Here is a 20,881-nt window from a genome sequence, read left to right on the forward strand (position 1 = left end):
TTTGTTGAGTACGTATTTCATTAGAAAAATTGGTACCCGCCTGCGGGATTCGAACACTGGTGCATCGCTTCAACACGAATGCACCGGACGTCTTATCCGTTAGGCCACGACGACCACAAAGTGAGTGTGGTCACGTGAGTGTACCATGCGCAAACTTACCCCCACTACGTCAACAAATGCTCAAGAAGTTTGCCGGTTATTATAACCACTCACCATCAGGTGGACCGTATGCTCGTCTGCCTATACGGCGATAAAAAAAAGTGTGTGTTTTTTTTAATTAATTTAAATTCCCAGTTCAGTTTCAAGTACTGGCTTAATTTTTACATTTTCGATTAAATTTGTTTAAGAAGAAGATGGACAGCACAAAACGTGACTGATGTTTCGACGGTAGTTTATAAATTTGTTATTATATATATTAAACTATCTCAAGAAACTGGAAAAAAACCTTGTCAAAGGAAATTTGTTAAAAATGAAGAAATAACTTCATTAGTGTACGTTACTTTCATTCGCTCGTATGCGTATTTCATTCATTCATTCGTTCATATTGTTTATAATTTTGGTTGGAATGCATTTATTATGCAATTGTTGTTTTTTATAGAGATCGTCGTTACGAATACAAAGCTCTGAACAAGCAAGCGAAAGCGAAGGTCTCCGAGGCGGTTGCTAGCGGAGACGCGGCGGAGATCAAATCCGCCAAAAGCAGAGAAGTTTTGTACGATTCACTGCAATTGGCACATAAATGTATTCTCAATTCTTTCTATGGCTACGTCATGAGGAGAGGGTAAATATATTTTTTTTATTTTTTTTTAACTCCATACATACGATTCGCTTAAAACCGAATTACAATACGACGATATTGAAAAATAAAATATTAACAAAAAAAGATGTGTGGTGTCGTGGGACACCAGATAGAAACGAAGCCCCTTATTATAAAAATATTAATTTTAAGTTCTATTCGAGGTATAAAGAAAATAATTATTTGGGTATACATTTTTTATTATGATTTGTTTATTGATAAAAAAAAACTACTTTATAAAGTTATCAACTTTATTTTATTCACAATGATTTATAAAAAAATATATAATAAAATATGTTATTTTCTGTACGCTATTACAAAGTTAAGTCGTACACTGTGTGCATTACTAATAAAAATCTTACGTTACGGACGTTTTTTCACGGTTAGGGGGTACCCCTCCGCACCGTCCCATAAGGAACTTTGTTCCAAAATTCCGAATATAATTTAGCCCAAAGCAATCATTCTACATTCTGAATATGTTCTTTATGAATCAGAGATCATTTATTAGATCAGATGTTCGATGTAAGTCTTTAAGATGTATATATTTCATCTAAAGATTAGAATCACATTATAGTTTATATGTAATGCATTTGAGATTAAATAGTACACGTTTTGCAGTGCTCGATGGCACAGCATGGAGATGGCGGGGATCGTGTGCTACACGGGCGCCAACATCATCATGCGCGCTCGGGAGATCATCGAACAAGTTGGCAGACCGCTCGAGTTGGATACTGACGGTACGTCACTAACGTCTACACGGCCTCTAATGCAATGTGCAATGAACAGTGTGCTTAGTGCGAGTTTTTTAACGTTCTCGATAGCGTAAAAGTTTTGTATGGGATCGTTTGCGCATGTTTGCCGCTAGGGGCGCTGTTCCAACTGCATACAAAATTGCTTTAACTTTTACGCTATCGAGAACGTTAATAAACTCGCACTAAGCACACCGAATTTCGAGATTAACCCTTTGTCTGCCGTGTAGGTCACCAGTGCCCTACGCGGCGCACTGAAGTAATTATATCGATTTCTGTTACTGACCCTCTAGAGTTGCCTTCGCCTTCTTTTGTTTTTAATGTACATTTTAATGTTTTAAGTCTCTTAGATTCATTCACAGTATACAGAATCGTCTTTTCCCGTCTACAATGTTCCGGCGCCTTAGTAATAGAAATCGACATAATAACTTACTTCAGTGCGCCACGTAGAGGGCACCGGTGACCTACATGGTCGTGAAAGGGTTAAGGCATTCCATTTTTTTTAATGAACAAACGATTGGCTTACCGCTCAACCTAATTGGAATGTCGTCTGTGAGGCTCGCAAAATGACCCACAAACCTTACCTTTAGCAACTGTGGGTTACGAACGAAACAGCTATGAAGAAGAATGGGTACAGAAACTCCTGATACCGGTCGATAGAGAAGTACAAATAGTAGTAATATGTAGCTTTGGTTTGCTTCGTATCTTTTATTTATTTATTTATTAGGCACGCAATACAAATCACAAGCTAAAAAAATACATAAAAAACACAAGTAAAAAGAAACATAATCTGATTTGCAACATAAGCCATGTGAGCACGACCAAGCAAGACAAAGTGCTGAATTTGTACACAATGGTCATTACAACTATACGACAAAACAACACGATAACGAAAGCCAATCTAACTTATAACGTAAGGAAATAATTTTATTCACAATACACATTAAACAATTACACTACTTAATCTATTCTTAACGTGGAGGATGGAGGATTTTGTAGTTGATCATCGGACTATCACTAAGATCCTCTGACCTGAAATTCTTCTGTATATAATCTGAGGTGTATTCACGAACGCTCACGATCAATACGTCTACAATGTCCTCGACAACGGCTACGTCCGTTGCGGTTATACCGGCTTAATCTTTCCGCCAACTCGAGTCGATCAGCTGAAATAGCAGTGTTTTTTTAAAGATGGGTGGACGAGCTCACAGCCCATCTGGTGTTAAGTGGTTACTGGAGTTCATAGACAAATACAACGTAAATGCCGCCACCCACCTTGAGATATGAGTTCTAAGGTCTCGTTACAACGGCTGCCCCACCCTTCAAACCGGAACGCATTACTGCTTCACGGCAGAAATAGGCAGGGTTGTGGTACCTACCCGCGGGGACTCACAAGTGGTCCTACCACCAGTGTTGACCATAGTCAACTATCAAGACCATAGTCTTACTAATATGTTAATAATTATTCGGTTATTAAAATGTAGACACGCATGTAATCTATTAATATTTAAGGAAAGAAACAAATATATCGTTAGAATTTTGTGGTAACTTTCAGGTATCTGGTGCATATTACCGTCATCGTTCCCAGAAAACGTGACCATCCACACGAATCATCCGAAGAAAAAGAAGATTAATGTTTCCTTCCCTAACGCTGTACTCAATGCAATGGTTAAGGTCAGTGGAGCACACACACTTTCCTACAGCCAGCCAGAGGGAGAGAAGTCCAATGGAGTATTGGTGGTAGTGGTGGTCAAAAATATATTAGTACTAGCTGACCCGGCAAACGTTGTTTTGTCATATATAAGATTTCTAGTGAAGAAAAAAAAACTAACTTATTGTAAGTGTGTCAGGATGTGGTAAATGAGTGAACGAGGCATGTAGCACTGTGAACGATGACGGAATATAAAAATAACAAAACCTCATTCAACGCCTCATTACATAATAACAAAAAAAATATGTCCAAATAAAAAATAAATGTTAGGGGTGGGCAAGCCTTATCACTTAGGGGTATGAAAAATAGATAGTAGCCGATTCTCAGACCTACTGAACATGCATATAAAATTTCATAAAAATCGGTCATACCGTTTCAGAGGAGTATGGTAACTAACATTGTGACACGAGAATTTTATATATAAGATGTAGTATGATTTAGTAGTATGAGCTTAATAATGGTTATTAAGCAAAATAAACCTGTGATTCTGTCATCTCGGTGCTGCAAGAATGTTCATATTATTCGCATTTTATTTTGAGTCAGAATACGAGTATGAGCTATTCAATCAATTTTCTGTTAAAAAAACTTTTTTTCATTAGGATCATTTTACAAACGACCAGTACTTCGAACTCGTGGATCCGGAACAGAAGAGATACGAGCAGCGCTCGGAAAACTCGATATTCTTTGAAGTGGACGGCCCTTACTTGGCCATGGTGTTGCCGGCTTCTAAAGAAGAAGGCAAAAGGTTGAAGAAGCGTTATGCCGTCTTCAATTTTGACGGGTCATTAGCTGAATTAAAAGGTGAGGGCTTTGGTTCGGTAGTTATAACGAAACATTCATAAAAACCAATGTAGATTTATATATTAGTATAGCGAGCCTGAGTGCAGCCCTGCGCTGAGTACGGCCCTGCGCTGGAGCATCGCACTATATATGTACATAATATTTGACGGTACTCGCAAAATGTTTTCATTCGGTTGAGTTCGAGACAAACATACGCTGGGTGCTCCGCTATCTATTAATATTTGTATTTGTTCGCTCTTTAATTAAATATAAAATTGTAATTGGTGGTATCATTTCACTGCAACAAAACCACAGTTGGTACCACATTAGTATCGGCTCGCGAAATCCAAAGACTTTTTTTTTTTATTGCCCTTGTAGGCCGACGAGCATACGGCCCACCTGATGGTGAGTGATTACCGTCGCCCATTGACTTCAACAATGCCAGGGGCAGAGCCAAGCCGCTGCCTACAAAAGACGTTACTAAATCATAGTGCACCACGAATGACAGTTAATTAAAATTTCAGGTTTCGAAGTAAAACGTCGCGGCGAACTGCAACTCATCAAAATATTTCAATCTTCCGTATTCGAGGCCTTCCTCAAAGGTAACGATCTGAAGTCGTGCTACGGCGCCGTGGCCCGGGTCGCGGACTATTGGCTGGACGTGCTGTACAGCCGGGGCTCCAACATGCCCGACGCCGAACTCTTCGAGTTGATATCGGAGAACCGTTCCATGTCCAAGAAGCTGGAGGATTACGGCGGACAGAAGTCTACGTCGATATCGACCGCCAAGAGACTGGCCGAGTTCCTCGGTGATCAGATGGTCAAGGACGCCGGCTTGGCTTGCAGGTGAGCGAACTTCATCCTATTCATTTATATTCATATTATATTCATATTCATGGACTATTCGCATAATGTAATCATTCCCGATCCTGCGGTCCGAATTGAAAGCAGTCGACGTCGCCCAAAATACGTCATTTCGGATCCTCCCGATCCACTAACAGTGCTTTTATGGACCTCAAGCACCGGTCATCATTCCACAGGTAAATTAACCCACAGACACAGCCTACTGAGTTTTTCGCCGGATCTTCTTAGTGGGTCGCGTTTCCGATCCGGTGGTAGATTCTGCGAAGCACTGCGAAGTAATGACGTCAGGCTTGAGCCCCGTGAGCTCGCCTACTAGTTAGATGAATCTAGAATAAACCTGCGAGGCTACTAGGATAGGTAGGAAAAAATAAATTGAAAAATAATTCTCGTGTCACAGATTCATAATATCGAAGAAGCCCGAGGGTGCTCCGGTGACGGAACGAGCGATCCCGCTCGCCATCTTCCAGTCGCCGGCCGCCGTGAAGCGGCACCACCTGCGGCGCTGGCTCAAGGACTCCAGCGTCTCCGAGCACATCGACATCCGCGACGTGCTGGACTGGGCCTACTACATCGAGAGGCTCAGCGGGGCCATACAGAAGATCATCACCATACCGGCCGCCATGCAAGGCGTGAGTTCCGCGCTTAACATCCTAATAATCTCTTACTGGTGGTAGGACCTCTTGTGTGTCCGCGCGGGTAAGTACCACCACCCTGCCTATTTCTGCCGTGAAGCAGTGATGCGTTTCGGTTTGAAGGGTGGGGCAGCCGTTGTAACTATACTTGAGAACTTAAAACTTATATCTCAAGGTCGGTGGTGCATTTATGTCGTAGATGTCTATGAGCTCCAGTGACCACTTAACACCAGATAGGCTGTGAGCTCGTCCACCCATATAAGCAACAAAAAAAAAACTAAAAAAATGAATTGCTGTTCGTTGTCTCGCTAAGACTCGAGAACGGCTGGACCGATTTGGCTAATTTTGGGTTTGAATTATTTGTGGAAGTCCAGAGAAGGTTTAAAAGGTAGATAAATATGAAAATGCTCGGAATTAAATAAAAATAACAATTTTGTTTTTCCTTTGATGTGTCCCTCGTCGGACTGATTCCTTTTGTTAGTTTTAAGTTTATTTTATACAAAAGTTTAGGTCTTTTATTGAGGCACTACGAAGTCTGCCGGGTCAGCTAGTAAGCAATACAATCATTATTGTCAAATGTATGAAGTTTTGTCGAAAAGATCTTATAATTAAGCAGCAGAGAGGGTAGTTGAGACTCGTTGTCAAACTCTCTTGTTGTTGTTCTCCAGTTGGACAATCCGGTGCCCCGGGTACAGTACCCGGATTGGTTGCACAAGAAGATGCTCGCCAAAACGGATAAGTACAAAACGAGGAAGATCACGGACATGTTCAGCGCGCAGCCCAGGGAACTACGCACCGTGGAGGAAGACGCGGAGGAAGCCGCTGGTGCTGATACCTCGGTGAGGAGTTATACACATAGAGGCCATTATCTGACATTCGCTAACGAGCTTAGCACATAGTGAATGGCAGTAATGGAAAACATAGAAAATTATCTTTTATGTTCTGTAATCTAAGAATGTAGAAAATTAACCTAAGTTGTAATTTATTAATTATTTAAGAAATTAATAAAGTATTAAAAAATCTATTAGTTACGTGGCTCGATCTACCTATCAAAGCGCACGGCGTTGCAAATATCATCGGTTTTTTTTTAATACTGTTATTTTAGAAAAAAATTAAAACAATTAAAAAACTATTTCAATGAGGAATTACCAGGTAAGGTACAAGATAACGAAACAGGTTAAGGCAAATACGCGTAATTATTGTCGATTGCTAAAATGGAAATCAAAGATAACGACAATAACAAAGTAGTTCACAGAATATCGGTCGGTTCGGTACTAACTCGTGGACAATGATGTTAAGTCATCAAATAGGCCGCATACTTTCTTCGAATTTACAATTAAACATTATTTAACTAAGTTAAAAAGTAAATAAAATTTTAATTTTCAACAGAACACAGAAATGGACATGGAAGACATTGGCAATGACAAGACAGGGAGGGCCACAATAATTCGTCCGGTAGTGCACACTATGAAGAGGAAGCGGACTGAATCTCCGCCTCAAGACGCCGCCGCCACGTGGAGAGAGGCGCTGGGACCTCCGCCGCCTTTCGGAAATACTAAGGTATAGACGAGAAGATATTCTTTTTATTATTAACCCTAATAGCCTTTCAAATCTCATCAGTCTCACCTATTACTTAGCAATAGTAATAGGTAGGAAATTTTCAACGAACTGTGTCAAAACGTTTTTATGATAATAAAGCAAGGTAGAGGTAAGGAGCACCATCTTGTTTAGGGGACAAATTGAAAGGTGTCCATCTGTAAACTGAAAGTTATTGTGAAGACTCGCTGAAATAGCGTCAGTGTAGGAAATGGGAATGATATGAGTATAGCAGTTTTAAACGGACTGAAATGTGGTAGTTTATGGCCTTTTTTTTAATCTTTCCACTTACGACTGTGGCGCCACCTTATTTGGTTATCTTTCAGCAAAGACTTTTTAATACACGGAGATGGTGCTCCTTACTTCTACCCTCCATAATTCTATGTGAGTACTTCAGAAGCGATGGGACTTAGGAGGGCAATGTTTGAATTAATTATTACAGGAAGAACGAAGAAATTGGATTTTGTTTCAAAAAAGAAAATGGCTGTGGCAAATGGAGCAACGTGGCTTAAGAAATCGAAACAAACGAGGTATAGAAACAATAATATATTTTAAAAAAAACTTGATAAATGTTATTTATAGTTTTTTTTATTGCCGTTGTAGGCAGACAAGCATACGGCCCACCTGATGGTGAGTGATTACCGTCGCCCATGGACTTCAGCAATGCTAGGGGCAGAGCCAAGCCGCTGCCTCCAAATTTTTATTAACTTTATTATTAATTTATTTTAGTTATTAACTGTTGGATGCTATTTGTGATATTATTAGTTATTATAGTTGAATGTTGTGGATGAACAGGTAAAATTGACAGTGACATAATGCCGCCGCCGAGGAGTTCCGGGCCGGCCGCCACGTTAGGTAGTTTTATCAGGAGAGCACAGCGCACCTTGTTGAATACACCATGGCAAATTATACAGGTTGGAAAGATTAACTTACACACAAATATAATATACTTTAAAATTTCTGCATCTGGTGAAGCCGCAATGTAAGGCATACAAAATCTAGGGTTAATGACCGCCGTTGTGAGACCGCTGACCATCTCCTCGCGGCCGTTTTTGTTTTAAACACCTTAGGCTATTTACCTATAATTTATGATTTATATCTATTAACTAACATTATTGTGCATGCAAATGCTTACTGATGGTAAGGCGTCATGTAGACCTGCACATGCAGGTATTACCACCTTCTCCACTTCTGCTGTGAAGCAGTAGGTAATGTGTTTCAGTTTGAAGAGTGGGGCAGCCGTTATACTGTAAAACTGAGACTTATGACTCATCTCTCAGAGTGCTTGGGCGTCTTTAATGTAATCGATGTCTATATACTCTGGTAATTACTTAACACTACGCCGTGAGCTCGTCCATCCATCAAAGCAATTAAAAAAAATGACGTGATCACTAAGTTACGTTAATTTAGTTTCACTCATCTGTGACAAATTACCTGTTTTTTTTTATTGGCTAGATGGGTGAACGAGCTCACGGCCCACTTGATGTTAAGTGGTTACCGGAGCCCATAGTAATTACGCAAATTATAATTTTGCTGGTTTCATTTTCATTACACGATGTTATTCCTTCACCGTGGAAGTCTATCGTGAACATTTGCTAAGTACATATTTCATTAGGAAAATTGGTACCCGCCTGCGGGATTCGAACACCGGTGCATCGCTCAACATGAATGCACCGGACGTCTTATACTTTAGGCCACGACGACTTCGTAAAGTGTATCTGCGTTTTTTTATTTCCAACAGGTAGCGGAAACAGCCGAGCCGGGGCTGTTCAAGGTGTGGGCGCTGGTGGGCGCCGAGCTGCACCAGGTGAAGGTGTCGGTGCCGCGCGTGTTCTACGTGAACCAGCGCGTGTGCCGCGGCGCCGACAGCGGCCGCTACTGGCGCCGCTGCAGCCGCCTGCTGCCCCGCGCGCACCCCGTGCTGCACCTCTACCAGTACTCCGTGCCCGAACAGCTCTACAGGGAACATCAGGAGTTAGCGACTTTCTACTTTAATTGCTAGACTGATGAACGAGATCATAGTTCACTTGGACCATAGACATCTACAACCGTAAATGCGCCACCCACCTTGAGATATACGTTCTAAGGTAAGTTACAACGGCTGCCCCATCCTTCAAACCGAAACGCATTACTGCTTCACGGCAGAAATAGGCAGGGCGGTGGTACCTGCCCGCGCGGACTCACAAGAGGTCCAACCAGGCAAAAGTCCTATTAGGCAGAGGTCCAATTATGCAAATTATAATTTTGCGGGTTTGATTTTCATTACACGATGTTATTCCTTCACCGTGAAAGTCAATTTCTCCCAATCCCTCTGTATGTCAAGTCTAAGTCTCATCAAATCATAACACGTGACTGCTTCCGAAATAGGCAAAGTAAAGAGTCGTCGTGGCCTAAAGGATAAGACTGCCCGTGTACAATCATGATTAGCGATGCGACTGTGCCGGTGTTCAAATCCCCCAGGCAGGCATAATTTTTTTAGTGAAATATACAAATTACACTTAACTCATGTTCACGAATGAATTCCACGATGAAAGTATAATAACATCGTGTAGTAAAAATTAAATCCGCAAAAAGTTTAGTATAATTAGGAACTATACAATTAAGATATAGACCTGTAGTCTTATGGTGAATGGCTACATTTACATTGAGACTATGATCTCCAATATCCACTTAAAACCAGGTGGACCGTGAGGTCGTTCAGCGGACTTATAATAAAGCGTACAAAATGAATAAATATGTACTAAAAAGTATAAAATAATTTCAGAGAGCTCATGGGTGAATTATCGGCTCCGGAAATAGAAGGTATTTACGAGACACAGATGAGCTTAGAGTTCAGGATTCTGGTACAACTCGGATGTATCTGCGCTGTGGAGCCGCAAGAGGCGAGACGGTAACCACATTTCGTATATCACTATAGTTTAATAAAATACTAGCGACCCGCCCTCGCATCGCTTCGGAAACTGTAATTTATTATTGATTTCTCCACTATTTAATGGATGTTATATTTATATAAACTTTTCTCTTCAATCACTCTATCTATTAAAAAAAACCGCATCAAAATCCGTTGCGTAGTTTTAAAGATTTAAGCATACATAGGGATATAGGGAAGAGAAAGCGACTTTGTTTTATATATACTATGTGGTGATTATATTGTAATAATTAACGCGGGGTGAAAGGCTATTCGGTTTAAGCGAAATTTCTCTTAATACACTACATTTATCTTTGTAATTCAAGGTTTGTTTTATTTGGTATTAGCATCAACAATTCGATGTTTTTAATTGAACTTCAATTATTATTATTACCACATTCAAATAGCTGAAGAAGTTTTTTGTCATATATTTTTTCTAAATTTTAAACTTTAAATGGCTCTCCTGTAAAGTCTCAAGTATGTCGCTTAAGCTAAATAACCTTTCACCCCTCGATATATAAAAATAAAAGGATACCCTAAGTTTTGAGTTGAAACTTTTATAGTTATTGAGTCTGTGCTTATATATAGAGCGTGTAGATTATGTAGGGCGATAATGATAAAGACACGATAGTTTGCAACCTGCTTATTTTGCGACAACTCGACCTTAAATATGAAGTGTATTATCTATGGACTCGACACAGACTAACAAACTAAACCCGTAACATAGTTATTGATGCTTTAAACTTTCTGGTTTTTGGGATAGTACCATCAAAGTACGGCAGATCGCGCACGAGTAGTTTTGTGAAATTTCTGCATCTACACTGACTCGGCGGTGCAGTAGTATGCGCGCTTGACTGTCGCGCCCAGGGTCGTGGGTTCGATTCCCACATTGAGCAAACATTCTTGTGATGAACGTGTTTGTTTGCTCCTTGTCTGACTGTTTATTATCTATATATTTGAATGTATTTAAGTCTCTGGCATATGTTGATAAGTCCTGACCGAGTTCAATAGACTCCTTAATGTGCCGTTATCATTTTCGAAGGCCCTGTTATGTGTGACATCTAATGCCTAATGTCTAATGCCTCCATACTAGAAGGTAGCCTGTCGGCAGCGTAGAGCGCCTGTGTGGCGGTAGTGACATCTATATCTTTGACGGCCGTCTGGTGTAGTGGTAAGTGACATGGTCACTACACAAGGTGGTGGCGGGTTCGAATCCCGCCAAGGGAAGATATTTTGTATGAATAATATAAAAATGTCTTTTCCAGGGTTATGGTGTATATTAAATATATGTATGGATATATTAAATATATGTTAGGATGTATATTAAATATATGTATGTGTATAATAAAAATCTTACATTTATTTCCGTTATCTGGTACCTGTAACACAAGTTCTTTACGAACTTACCACGGGACTAGTTAACGTGGCGTGGTTGTCAGTAATTATTTATTATTTATTATTATTATTTATTTATTTATTTATTATTATGTCATAATACACCCTACCTCGGGTATTCCCCTTCCACCAGACACAACCATTCTGACATATTATAAATTTAATTTCCAGAATGATACAGTTCGGTTCAAACAATATGGATTCGTTTACGTTGAATCAACTACAGTTCAAGAGTGTCGCACATCAACCTTACTTACCGAAGCAGGTAAATAGTTTCTACCAATATTTAATAAAATTATACTCTGTGGTTAATACTGTACAATAGCTCAGTTTTATTAAATTCTAAAGATTTTAAGAAATACGGACTTACCTTCAACTGCTAATAATTTCACGACTGACTTTTCCAAACGTTGCAAACACTGCGGCAACGCGTGGCGCTAGTGTAGCGCGGGTACCGAGCAAGTTGGCGGGAGATTTCAAAATGTAAGCCCCCAAATCGAACAAATAGGATGACTTCAAAATATTTCCAAACAGTGGTAAAACTTTAATGGAAGCTGGTCCAAGTTTGACGAAAACGCAGATAAGCGTGATAAGCTGAAATATGAGGTCGGAATTTCGATTTATTGTATTGAATGTATGCAACCTAATCGATAAACTAACAGATGAGGTAACCTCTCTAGTGCAATAAAAAAGTGTCAATATCTATATTATTATTATTAATATTATAAAGAGGAAAGATTTGTTTGTTTGTTTGTATTGAATAGACTCCGAAACTACTGAACCGATTTGAAAAATTCTTTCACAGTTTGGAAGCTACACTATTCCCGAGTGACATAGGCGATAATATTTTTATATAAAAAAATTAGGGTTCCTTACTAAAACTAATAATGTAACCCAAGGTGTAAAAAAATTACCTAAAGTATTCTTTAGGTCGCGTGCCCTGCGAAAATTATTGATAGAATAAAATAATGTACAACGACTTTGTAGAACACATTATTATTTACAAAAAGTGTCGCGACAGCATATGTCTAACTACTATAGTTATGCCACAATAAGTGTTATTTTATTTAAAAAAAAAAAACAACGTCAAATTTCGTTAAAAGTTTAGTTAAAGACCCGAGCGGAGCCGGAACGGGCCGCTAGTCTTTAATATAATACTATATACTTTGTTCTAGGATGGACAGTTTCCGATTAAACACATATTCCTGTACCAGCATTCGTCTGTGAATTCCAGTCGCAGTATGTGGGCATTGATACTGGGTCCTCTGAAAAAAGGATATATTTTCGTACAGGACACGGTCAAGACCAATCAAGTACCTAACATGAGCACCCTTTACGCAGCCGAAAGGACAGCTAAGTGAGCCCTATAAACAACATTTAGTCAAAAGGATGCATGTAGTGTCTTATGACGTCACTGCTATTGAAGAACAGAGATAACGAAATGCTCCCACTATGCTTGAATTATTCTTTACAGCTGCCATTGAATCGTATGATAAACATATAAATTATGTATTATATTTCCCGAGTCTGAACGGGTCAGATTCATTTTTCTGCACATAGCTACCGCATAATAATCATATATGGCAGTTTAGATAAAAAAGTATTACTTTAATGGATGGACGAGATCAGCCCACTGGTGTTAAGTGGTTGCTGAAACCCATAGATAACTTCAACGTAAATGCCGCCACTCACCTTAACATATGAGTTCTAAGGTCTCAGTATAGTTAGAACGACTGTCCCAACCTTTAAACCGAAACGCATTACTGCTTCACGGCAGAAATAGGCGAGGTGGTGGTACCTACCCGTGCGAAGTCACGCGAGGTCCTACCACCAGCAAATTATATAAGATAACTATTGTTCTAGTGCACTTTCAATCTCATATCTTAACACATTGACTGCCATGTAGGTCAGCGGTGCCCTAATCGGCGCAATGAAGACATTATCTTGATTTCTGTTACTAAGCTTCTAGATTGCCTTACTTTGCCTTCTTTTGTTTGTTAATGTATGTTTTAGTATTAAAGGTCTCTCAGAAATAGATTTATTCTCAGTATCTTCGGATTCGTCTTCCCTAAAATTTACTAAATGTTCTGGCGCCTTAGTAAGAAGACCGAAGAGAGAAATCGGCATAATTATTTCAGTACGCCATGTAGAGGGCACCGGTGACCTACATTGCAGTCAACGTGTTAAAGAGTTTCTAATAAATTCCCCAGAATAAATCAAGGGACAGACGAGAACACGCTGCCGGGCCCTGAGTTGTCGTGGGAGGTGGTGGTGGAGAGCTCGACGCGCGCGCTGTGCCGCGGGCTGCAGGCGGCGCTGGGCCGCGGCCGCACGGAGCGCGCGGGGCCGGCGCTGCTGGCCGTGCAGGCCGCGCTCTCGCTGCCCGCCCTCACTGCGCTCATGCCCGGTACGAGCTGCCCACAGTACAATCGAGACCTCGACGTTATGTCTCAAGGGGATGTTTTGGCGGGAACGCGAGGAGTGAAGTTGTGTGATTTGTTTTATTTTGTCTATTTAGTGTTTCTTCAGGTTTAAATGCAAAAATGAAACAAAGCCGCCGGACGTAGCTTCTCGGGATCCTCCAAAAAGTCCACTGAAAAAGTCTCAGTAAATGATCACCATTTTACTGAGATTATATTTCATCCCATATCATCTCATTTGTAAATTTAACTCCTTTTCAATCATTTATGTTATGTCGCGATTCGTTTCTTTCGTTTTATTATTATTCATAAACTATAAATAATTAAAACGACAGTCTGCTCACAGTTTACAACGCTATTAACTTTTTACTGGTGGTAGGACTTCTTGTGAGTCCGCACGGGTAGGTACCACCACCTTGCGAATTTCTACCGTGAAGCAGTAATGCGTTTTGGTTTAAAGGGTGGGGCAGCCGTTGTAACTATACGTGAGACCTTAAAATTTATATCTCAAGGTGGGTGACGCATTTACGTCGTAGATGTCTATGAGCTCTAGTAATCACTTTACACCAGGTGGGATGTGAGCTCGTCCACCCACCCATTTAAGCAATAAAAAATAAAACTTCCACCTCATATCTTAAAGTAGCTGCATTTAGTTTCATCGAACTATTAACCTTTCAATATTAAAAAAAACGATATTCGAACAATTATTCAAAACAAGCAAAACCAAATGAACCATATAGATGATAACAGTCACATGGTTCCGACAGGTCTGGTTGACTACCCGATAGTGCCGCTGCACGTCCGCGACGTGGAGACCCTGTACAACACGTTGGAGTGGCAGAGGATAGGCGCGAGGGCCATCGTCAGGCACTACCTCAACTTGGAGTCGGTGCTGGCGCTCACCATCGAGCAGTGCAGGTGGGTGCGCAATGAAACAGCTGCAGGCAGACTACCCTCTCCCTGTGTAAATTAAATGGAAATCTCGCTCCAGAAGAACTCAAAAGCTCAAAAGCTATGAACAATTTTGTGACTTTGTAAAAGCTCGACAAAATCATTTGTCCTATTAAAATTACGTATGGTATTAATAATTTTCTCCGCTGCTTGTCCCCGAGTTTTAATGTTTTCTTCTTGTTCTTGGCCAATATTATGTACGTTCAGCGAGTCCTCTAATCATGCTCCAATACCTCCTCCCCTCCTTAGCGCTCAACCCTCCTGAGGCTGTAAGTTCGTATACCCATTGCAACGTGTCTTACATTTTCTCATAAACATTTAGATATTTAAATAATAAGATAAAAATGCATTATATATTCGCACTTTCTTAATCTTTTATTCTGTATTTTCATAATAATATCGAGCATGATGAGTTTTAGTATCATCAATTAAAGAAATGACTATAGTGATTTGTTTTTTTAAAATTGTCCTTAGCGAAATAAAAGGGAAAATAATGTGTAATCTATACTTCTATACTAATATATAAACCTACAGTGGTTTTTACGGATGTTCCGTTTTAACTACTGAACCATGCATCCGATTGACTTGAAACTTTATATCCATTTAGAAAATACATGGGCTTAATGGATAGGCTAATATTTATATGAGTGTGGGACTACCTAATAATAATGACAATAAATAATAATGGTGATTTTAAATGCCCAGCGAAGCGGGCGAGTACGGCTAGTTTATATATAATAACGTAATGAATTTAAGACTTAAAGTGTCAGCGATTAGGGTCGATTTTAGATTAACAAGCGAACATTACGATATTAATGTATTTGGTCAGATATTTCCACGTGCCGCTGGGCAACATGCCGGCGGACCCGACGCTGTTCGGCGCGGACCTGTTCTACGCCCGCCACCTCGTCAAGCACAACTTCGTGCTCTGGTGCTCCAACCTCGAACGTCCGGACCTCGGAGGGAGAGAGATCGACGATAATAGGTGAATGTCGCTTTGTTAACCTTTATAGCTGTAATGGTACTTGAAATTGATATCAACTTGTCATATCTTGAATAATTTAAATGAAGGCAGCCGTTGTAACTATACTGAAAACGTAGAACTTATATCTCAAGGTGGGTGGCGCATTTACGTTGTAGATGTCTATGGGCTCCAGTAACCATTTAACACCAGGTGGGTTGTGAGCTGGTCCATCCATCTAAGCAAAAAAAAAAAGTGAATTTATCCTAGTATTACTAAAATCCTGCCTATACACACACATTTCAAAGTCATTATACAAAGCCACTCTAAATGTGTTTACTGGTAGTGTATGACCCTCTACGTTTGCGCGCAGACTGGCGAGCGAGGCGGAGGAGGGCGGGGCGTGGAGCGGCGGCGCGGGCGGCGCGCACGGCGGCGTGTGCGTGGAGCTGGGGCTGGACGCGCTCAGCGTGTGCGCGCTGCTGCAGGCGCACCTCGTGCTGCAGGCGGAGGGCACCAGCGCCGCCACCGCCTTCGGGCACGCGCCCACCAGTCTACAGCACCTGCTCGACAACACCGGTACTCTCTAATCTCCCTGGCGACAACCATGTTGACGCACTGGCAACACTTCATCACGCCACTCATAGAGAAAGGGACTTTTTGGCGGGGACGCGAGGAGTGAAATCCTGTGATTTGTTTTATTTTGTCTATTTAGTGTTTCTTCAGGTTTAAATGTATAATAACGGATGTGGGAAAATGAAACAAAGCCGCTGGACGTAACTTCTGGGGATCCCCCAAAATGTCCACTGAAAAAATCTCAGTAAATGACCACCATTTTGTTGAGATTAAATTTCATCTCATTTCATTTCATCCCAGTTGATTAATGTCTCAAATTAATCATCTTCATTTCATTTCGTTTCACTCCATAATATCATTTTTCATACAAATAAGAATATAAATTAAAATAAGACATAACTTAAAGGCCTTAGTTACCAGGTCATTAAATCCCTTTAAAAAAAAAGTCAAAGAGAATAATTTATTGGACAAACCACTTATTACCGCTTAGACGACAAGCACTTACTAACAAACTAGGAAATTGCTTCGAATAACGTCAGAGGAACATTGTAGAAATTAATTAATTTCATAATTTTTAATTTCGAAGAGGTAAGAGTCTTGAAAGACGAATTATGATGTGGATCGAACTAGGTAAAAAGTAAAATGGCTAGTCGTGTAGTAGTAAGGTCGAGACGATCGCATCTCCACTGGGAGCTTCGGGCACTAGTAGTCAATAGCCACGTAATCTCTCTAACATGTGTAAAATTATATTAATATTAATATTAATTATAAACCGTAATAATAAATAGCTCCCGACCGTGACACATAGTATTGTATAGAAAACGCTTAACATCAGTGTGCTTAGTGCGAGTTTTTTTTAACCTATCGATCGCGTTAAAGTTAACTCAAATTTATATGCAGTTGGAACAGCGCCCCTATCGGCAACTCCACTTTGCAACTCCATACGAATTAAAGTTAACTTTTACGCGAACTATAAGTTAAAAAACTCGCACTAAGCGTACTGGTTGGTCACGAGGTCCTTCACTCACTTACACAATTAAAAATCCGAGGGCTAATATTGCTTCGTTAGAGCGGCCTTCCTAATGTTGGGAACTCGTATGATTGGTCCAAACTTCTCTTGTTCCATCTATAATATTGCGACATTTCGAAGTAATCCACATTAGAGGCACACAAAACCTCTCACTCTCTCACCTACGTCTCAAGGTGGGTGGCGGCATTTACGTTGTCTATGGGCCTGCGGTAACCACTTAACACCAGGTGGGCCTTGAGTTCGTCCACTCATCTAAGCAATAAAAATAAAAATAATTACTGCCAATGATGCTCAATAAAACACACCCTGTAGGTCCGAACGCGTCCCTCAACTACGACGAGGCGGCTCAGTGCAGCGCCGCCTTCAAGATCCTGAGGACGATGGTCGCGTCCTGGCTCCGTGACGTCACGCAATACAAAAACGTCTTCGCAGACTTCCAAATAACGCACTTCTACAGGTATGTAACCTCGTAGATCTGAGCACACATCAACTATCTCCTTCGAGATATAATATTTGATGATAGAGGCAGGATATAGATATATCTCGAGGGGTGAAATACTATTTGGGTTAAGTGATATATCGCTTAATACCCGACTTCTATCTTTGTAATTAAAGGTCGTTTTATTTGGTATTAACATCAACAATTCGATGAACTTCAATTAAATTTACTCCATTTCAATACCTAAAGAAGTTTTTTTATTATGATATTTTATTCCAAATTTTAAACGGCTCTCTTGTAATGTTGTAAGTAAAAATGTCGCTTAAACCAAATAGCCTTTGACTCCGTCGATATATAATATGTAAAACTACATCCAGCTATGTGAGGTCGAGGTAGCATATCCTATGTTCCATTCAGGCCTATCACCCTCAGACACGATCCATCCGAGTGTTTTTAAGACATCCTTTGCTTATTATTATGAAGTCTTATCACTACAACCGATCTCTTCCAGACAACCCTTTTATCATATCGTACAATAAGTATGTTGCGATGTTATCATTTTAATCAAGTAATAAATTCAGGTGGTTAAAAACGCCGACGTCTCTGCTGTACGACCCGGCGCTTCGGCGCACCCTGTACAACCTGATGAAGAAGCTGTTCCTGATGCTGCTGGCGGAGTTCAGGCGGCTGGGCTCGGTGCTCGTGCACGCCGACTTCAACAAGATCCTGCTCAGCACTAAGAAGACTTCGGTCGTCGACGGAATAGGCAAGGAGGCTCAAATTAAAAGTTTCCCATAAATGAGAATCGCTCCTGTGTCCCATGGCAGAGCAACGTAGTGGTCCCGAGAGGTCCCTTTCCGTGCAGTACTCCACGTGAACCACTTGACGAGCGTCAAGTAAATCATCCTACTCCACCTTGTTCCCAGGATACGTAGAATTCGTAGTGCAGAGCATAAGGAATAAGGAACTGTTCCACGGCATCGATATTAGGTACCGGCAGTGCTGGGTGCATCTGCTGTGGCTCGACGAGGCCAACTATGCGGGGATACAGGTATGATAAATTGAACTTAAAGACTCGACATAATAAGGTCGGTTATTCTATGTTTCTTCTGTAGTAAAAAAAAAATATGCACACCTAATTACAGTACTGATTCGGGACTTTTTAAGAGACATTTAACGTTTTTTTAAATTTTTTGTTTGACATGAGTACAATTATAGCTTAATAAGTAAGAAGTCGTCTTGGCCTAAAGGATAAGACGTGCGGTGTATTCGTGTTGAGCGATGCACCGTTGTTTCTGGAAAACCTCCAACATCCTACATTTTGAAGAATGCTTCCAGAACATTCCTAAGTTTCCAAAATGAAGTCTAATTTTCGTTTACTCGAACAGGGTAAACTTCCGGAAGGCTTAACTGAAGTGGGATCTTCTCAAGTTCCTCCGAGCAACAACGAGGATGGCGACACTGATGAGGTACCTATTTTTATCTATCTACACTTGACGCTTTATATTGTCGATGGCAATAATAATGTTAATTGACTCGTCGAGCTGTCATCTGACTATTATTGGACACTTGTGAATATACGTCACTTACATACTGATTTAATTATTAGCGATTCAGTGCGGGCTCACAAAACGTCCCACGACCAGTAAAGTAAGTTTGCTCAAAGATAATTCAACCCGTGTGATCTAGTACATACATGAGTTTAACTTATACTGTGTCTTTCGAGGCCTCTACGGCTCTCTATCTAATGTATCAGTTTTAGATTTAAATGTTATTTTTTGTTATTTTTTTTTATACCTTTGCCTTGAGAGGCTATTTTAGCTTTACCCTAGCCTGTAGGTGAGCTCACGGGGCTCAAACCGGTAGTGTTACTAACACCGGCCCTAGCAAGAAAAGCGCTTCGCAGAATCTAGCACCGGATCGCAAAAGCGACCCACCGAGAGACTAAGTGGGCTGTGTCTATGGGTTAATTTACTCTCCGAGCCGCGAGCCGCAAGCGACGGGTTCTGTTAAAAAAAGACTCGCTTTTGATAATAATCGATTGAAATCTTAAACAGGAGAGTTCGATAGTGATGCACTGGAACCTGGCCAAGTTCCTGCCGGGCTTCGTCCGGGAGCAGTTCGTGTCCGCCGTGGCCGGGTACCTGGCCGCCGCCCGCACGCGCCCCGCCGACCTGCCCGCCCTGCTGCGCGGCGAGATCTCACAGAAACTGTTCCGGTCAGTACGCCCGCCCCGCCCGCTGCTATACTACAATACAATTTTCACCTCGGCAGCTCAAACATGCCGCTTTTGCTGCGAGACAAAAGTGAACAAATCGCGATTTTGATTCGAGAGTGGGTGGCTTTTTAATTTTTCAATCTTCAGTGCCACGAATTGGCATTGTTCAGCCATAAATTTGAAACATTCGAATTTTACTGTGCTTTGTCTCTCAAAAAGAGAGCGAAAAAACCTCTTCGAAATTCGATTTTGGAATTCGACCTCAAAGAAAACACTTTGGAAACACGTAATACCCTAAAATTTAAAGATATTTGTAATCAAGAAATTACGTTTTTTTTTAATTGTTATTTTAATGCTGAAGTGAAAAGTTATGTGTGCTACACGAGAGCAAAGTTTTTTGCATCTAAAATAATAGTACTTTAGACCTTCAGTCGTCGATAATTAGACAACATTTCAAGTCAATCAAACGTCTTGAAGTTAATGAAAATAAAGTTGAAGAATTCCGATACATAAATATACGAAGACAGAAGATAGTACTAATGATACCTTTGATGATGGAATGGAAAAAATCGATCCTGATTTTAAAAAAGTCATATTTTTCAAAAGTTTTATTAGAATTATTTACGTTTCACCATGTTAGTACAGCTAAATGAAACGATAGTTTCATAAAAGATAAATTTTTTTTTTAACCAGCAATGAATCGCAAAATCAAAAACAGCTGATGCTCGGGTCAACGAACGCCCGGGCGCGGCGCGACGCGGACTCACGTGATCTCACAAATACTTAATTACAACATTTGTCTAAATAACTCAATCATCAAAGGTGTCATTAGTACTATCGTCTGTCTTAGTTTTC

At 40.5% G+C, this 20,881-nt stretch overlaps 1 protein-coding gene across 1 annotated transcript in view; it reads left to right on the top strand.

The window, feature by feature from the left end:
• The window catches only part of LOC101742003 (DNA polymerase epsilon catalytic subunit 1), a 42,946-nt gene that overhangs the window by 15,993 nt on the left and 6,072 nt on the right, over positions 1–20,881 (top strand). Inside the window, exons 15-37 of the mRNA XM_004923295.5 lie at positions 599–781; positions 1,415–1,533; positions 3,101–3,219; positions 3,856–4,057; positions 4,561–4,882; positions 5,298–5,529; positions 6,201–6,371; positions 6,922–7,092; positions 7,571–7,658; positions 7,924–8,042; positions 8,870–9,102; positions 9,893–10,018; positions 11,603–11,696; positions 12,607–12,788; positions 13,642–13,838; positions 14,619–14,769; positions 15,632–15,787; positions 16,137–16,342; positions 17,682–17,826; positions 18,390–18,574; positions 18,735–18,859; positions 19,197–19,277; positions 19,866–20,026. Of these exons, the coding sequence (XP_004923352.2) occupies positions 599–781; positions 1,415–1,533; positions 3,101–3,219; positions 3,856–4,057; positions 4,561–4,882; positions 5,298–5,529; positions 6,201–6,371; positions 6,922–7,092; positions 7,571–7,658; positions 7,924–8,042; positions 8,870–9,102; positions 9,893–10,018; positions 11,603–11,696; positions 12,607–12,788; positions 13,642–13,838; positions 14,619–14,769; positions 15,632–15,787; positions 16,137–16,342; positions 17,682–17,826; positions 18,390–18,574; positions 18,735–18,859; positions 19,197–19,277; positions 19,866–20,026 (3,768 nt within the window). The remainder of the gene's footprint in view (positions 1–598; positions 782–1,414; positions 1,534–3,100; positions 3,220–3,855; positions 4,058–4,560; positions 4,883–5,297; positions 5,530–6,200; positions 6,372–6,921; positions 7,093–7,570; positions 7,659–7,923; positions 8,043–8,869; positions 9,103–9,892; positions 10,019–11,602; positions 11,697–12,606; positions 12,789–13,641; positions 13,839–14,618; positions 14,770–15,631; positions 15,788–16,136; positions 16,343–17,681; positions 17,827–18,389; positions 18,575–18,734; positions 18,860–19,196; positions 19,278–19,865; positions 20,027–20,881) is intronic.

Source organism: Bombyx mori, chromosome 25 (genome assembly GCF_030269925.1).
Source record: "Bombyx mori chromosome 25, ASM3026992v2".
Taxonomy (NCBI): domain Eukaryota; kingdom Metazoa; phylum Arthropoda; class Insecta; order Lepidoptera; family Bombycidae; genus Bombyx; species Bombyx mori.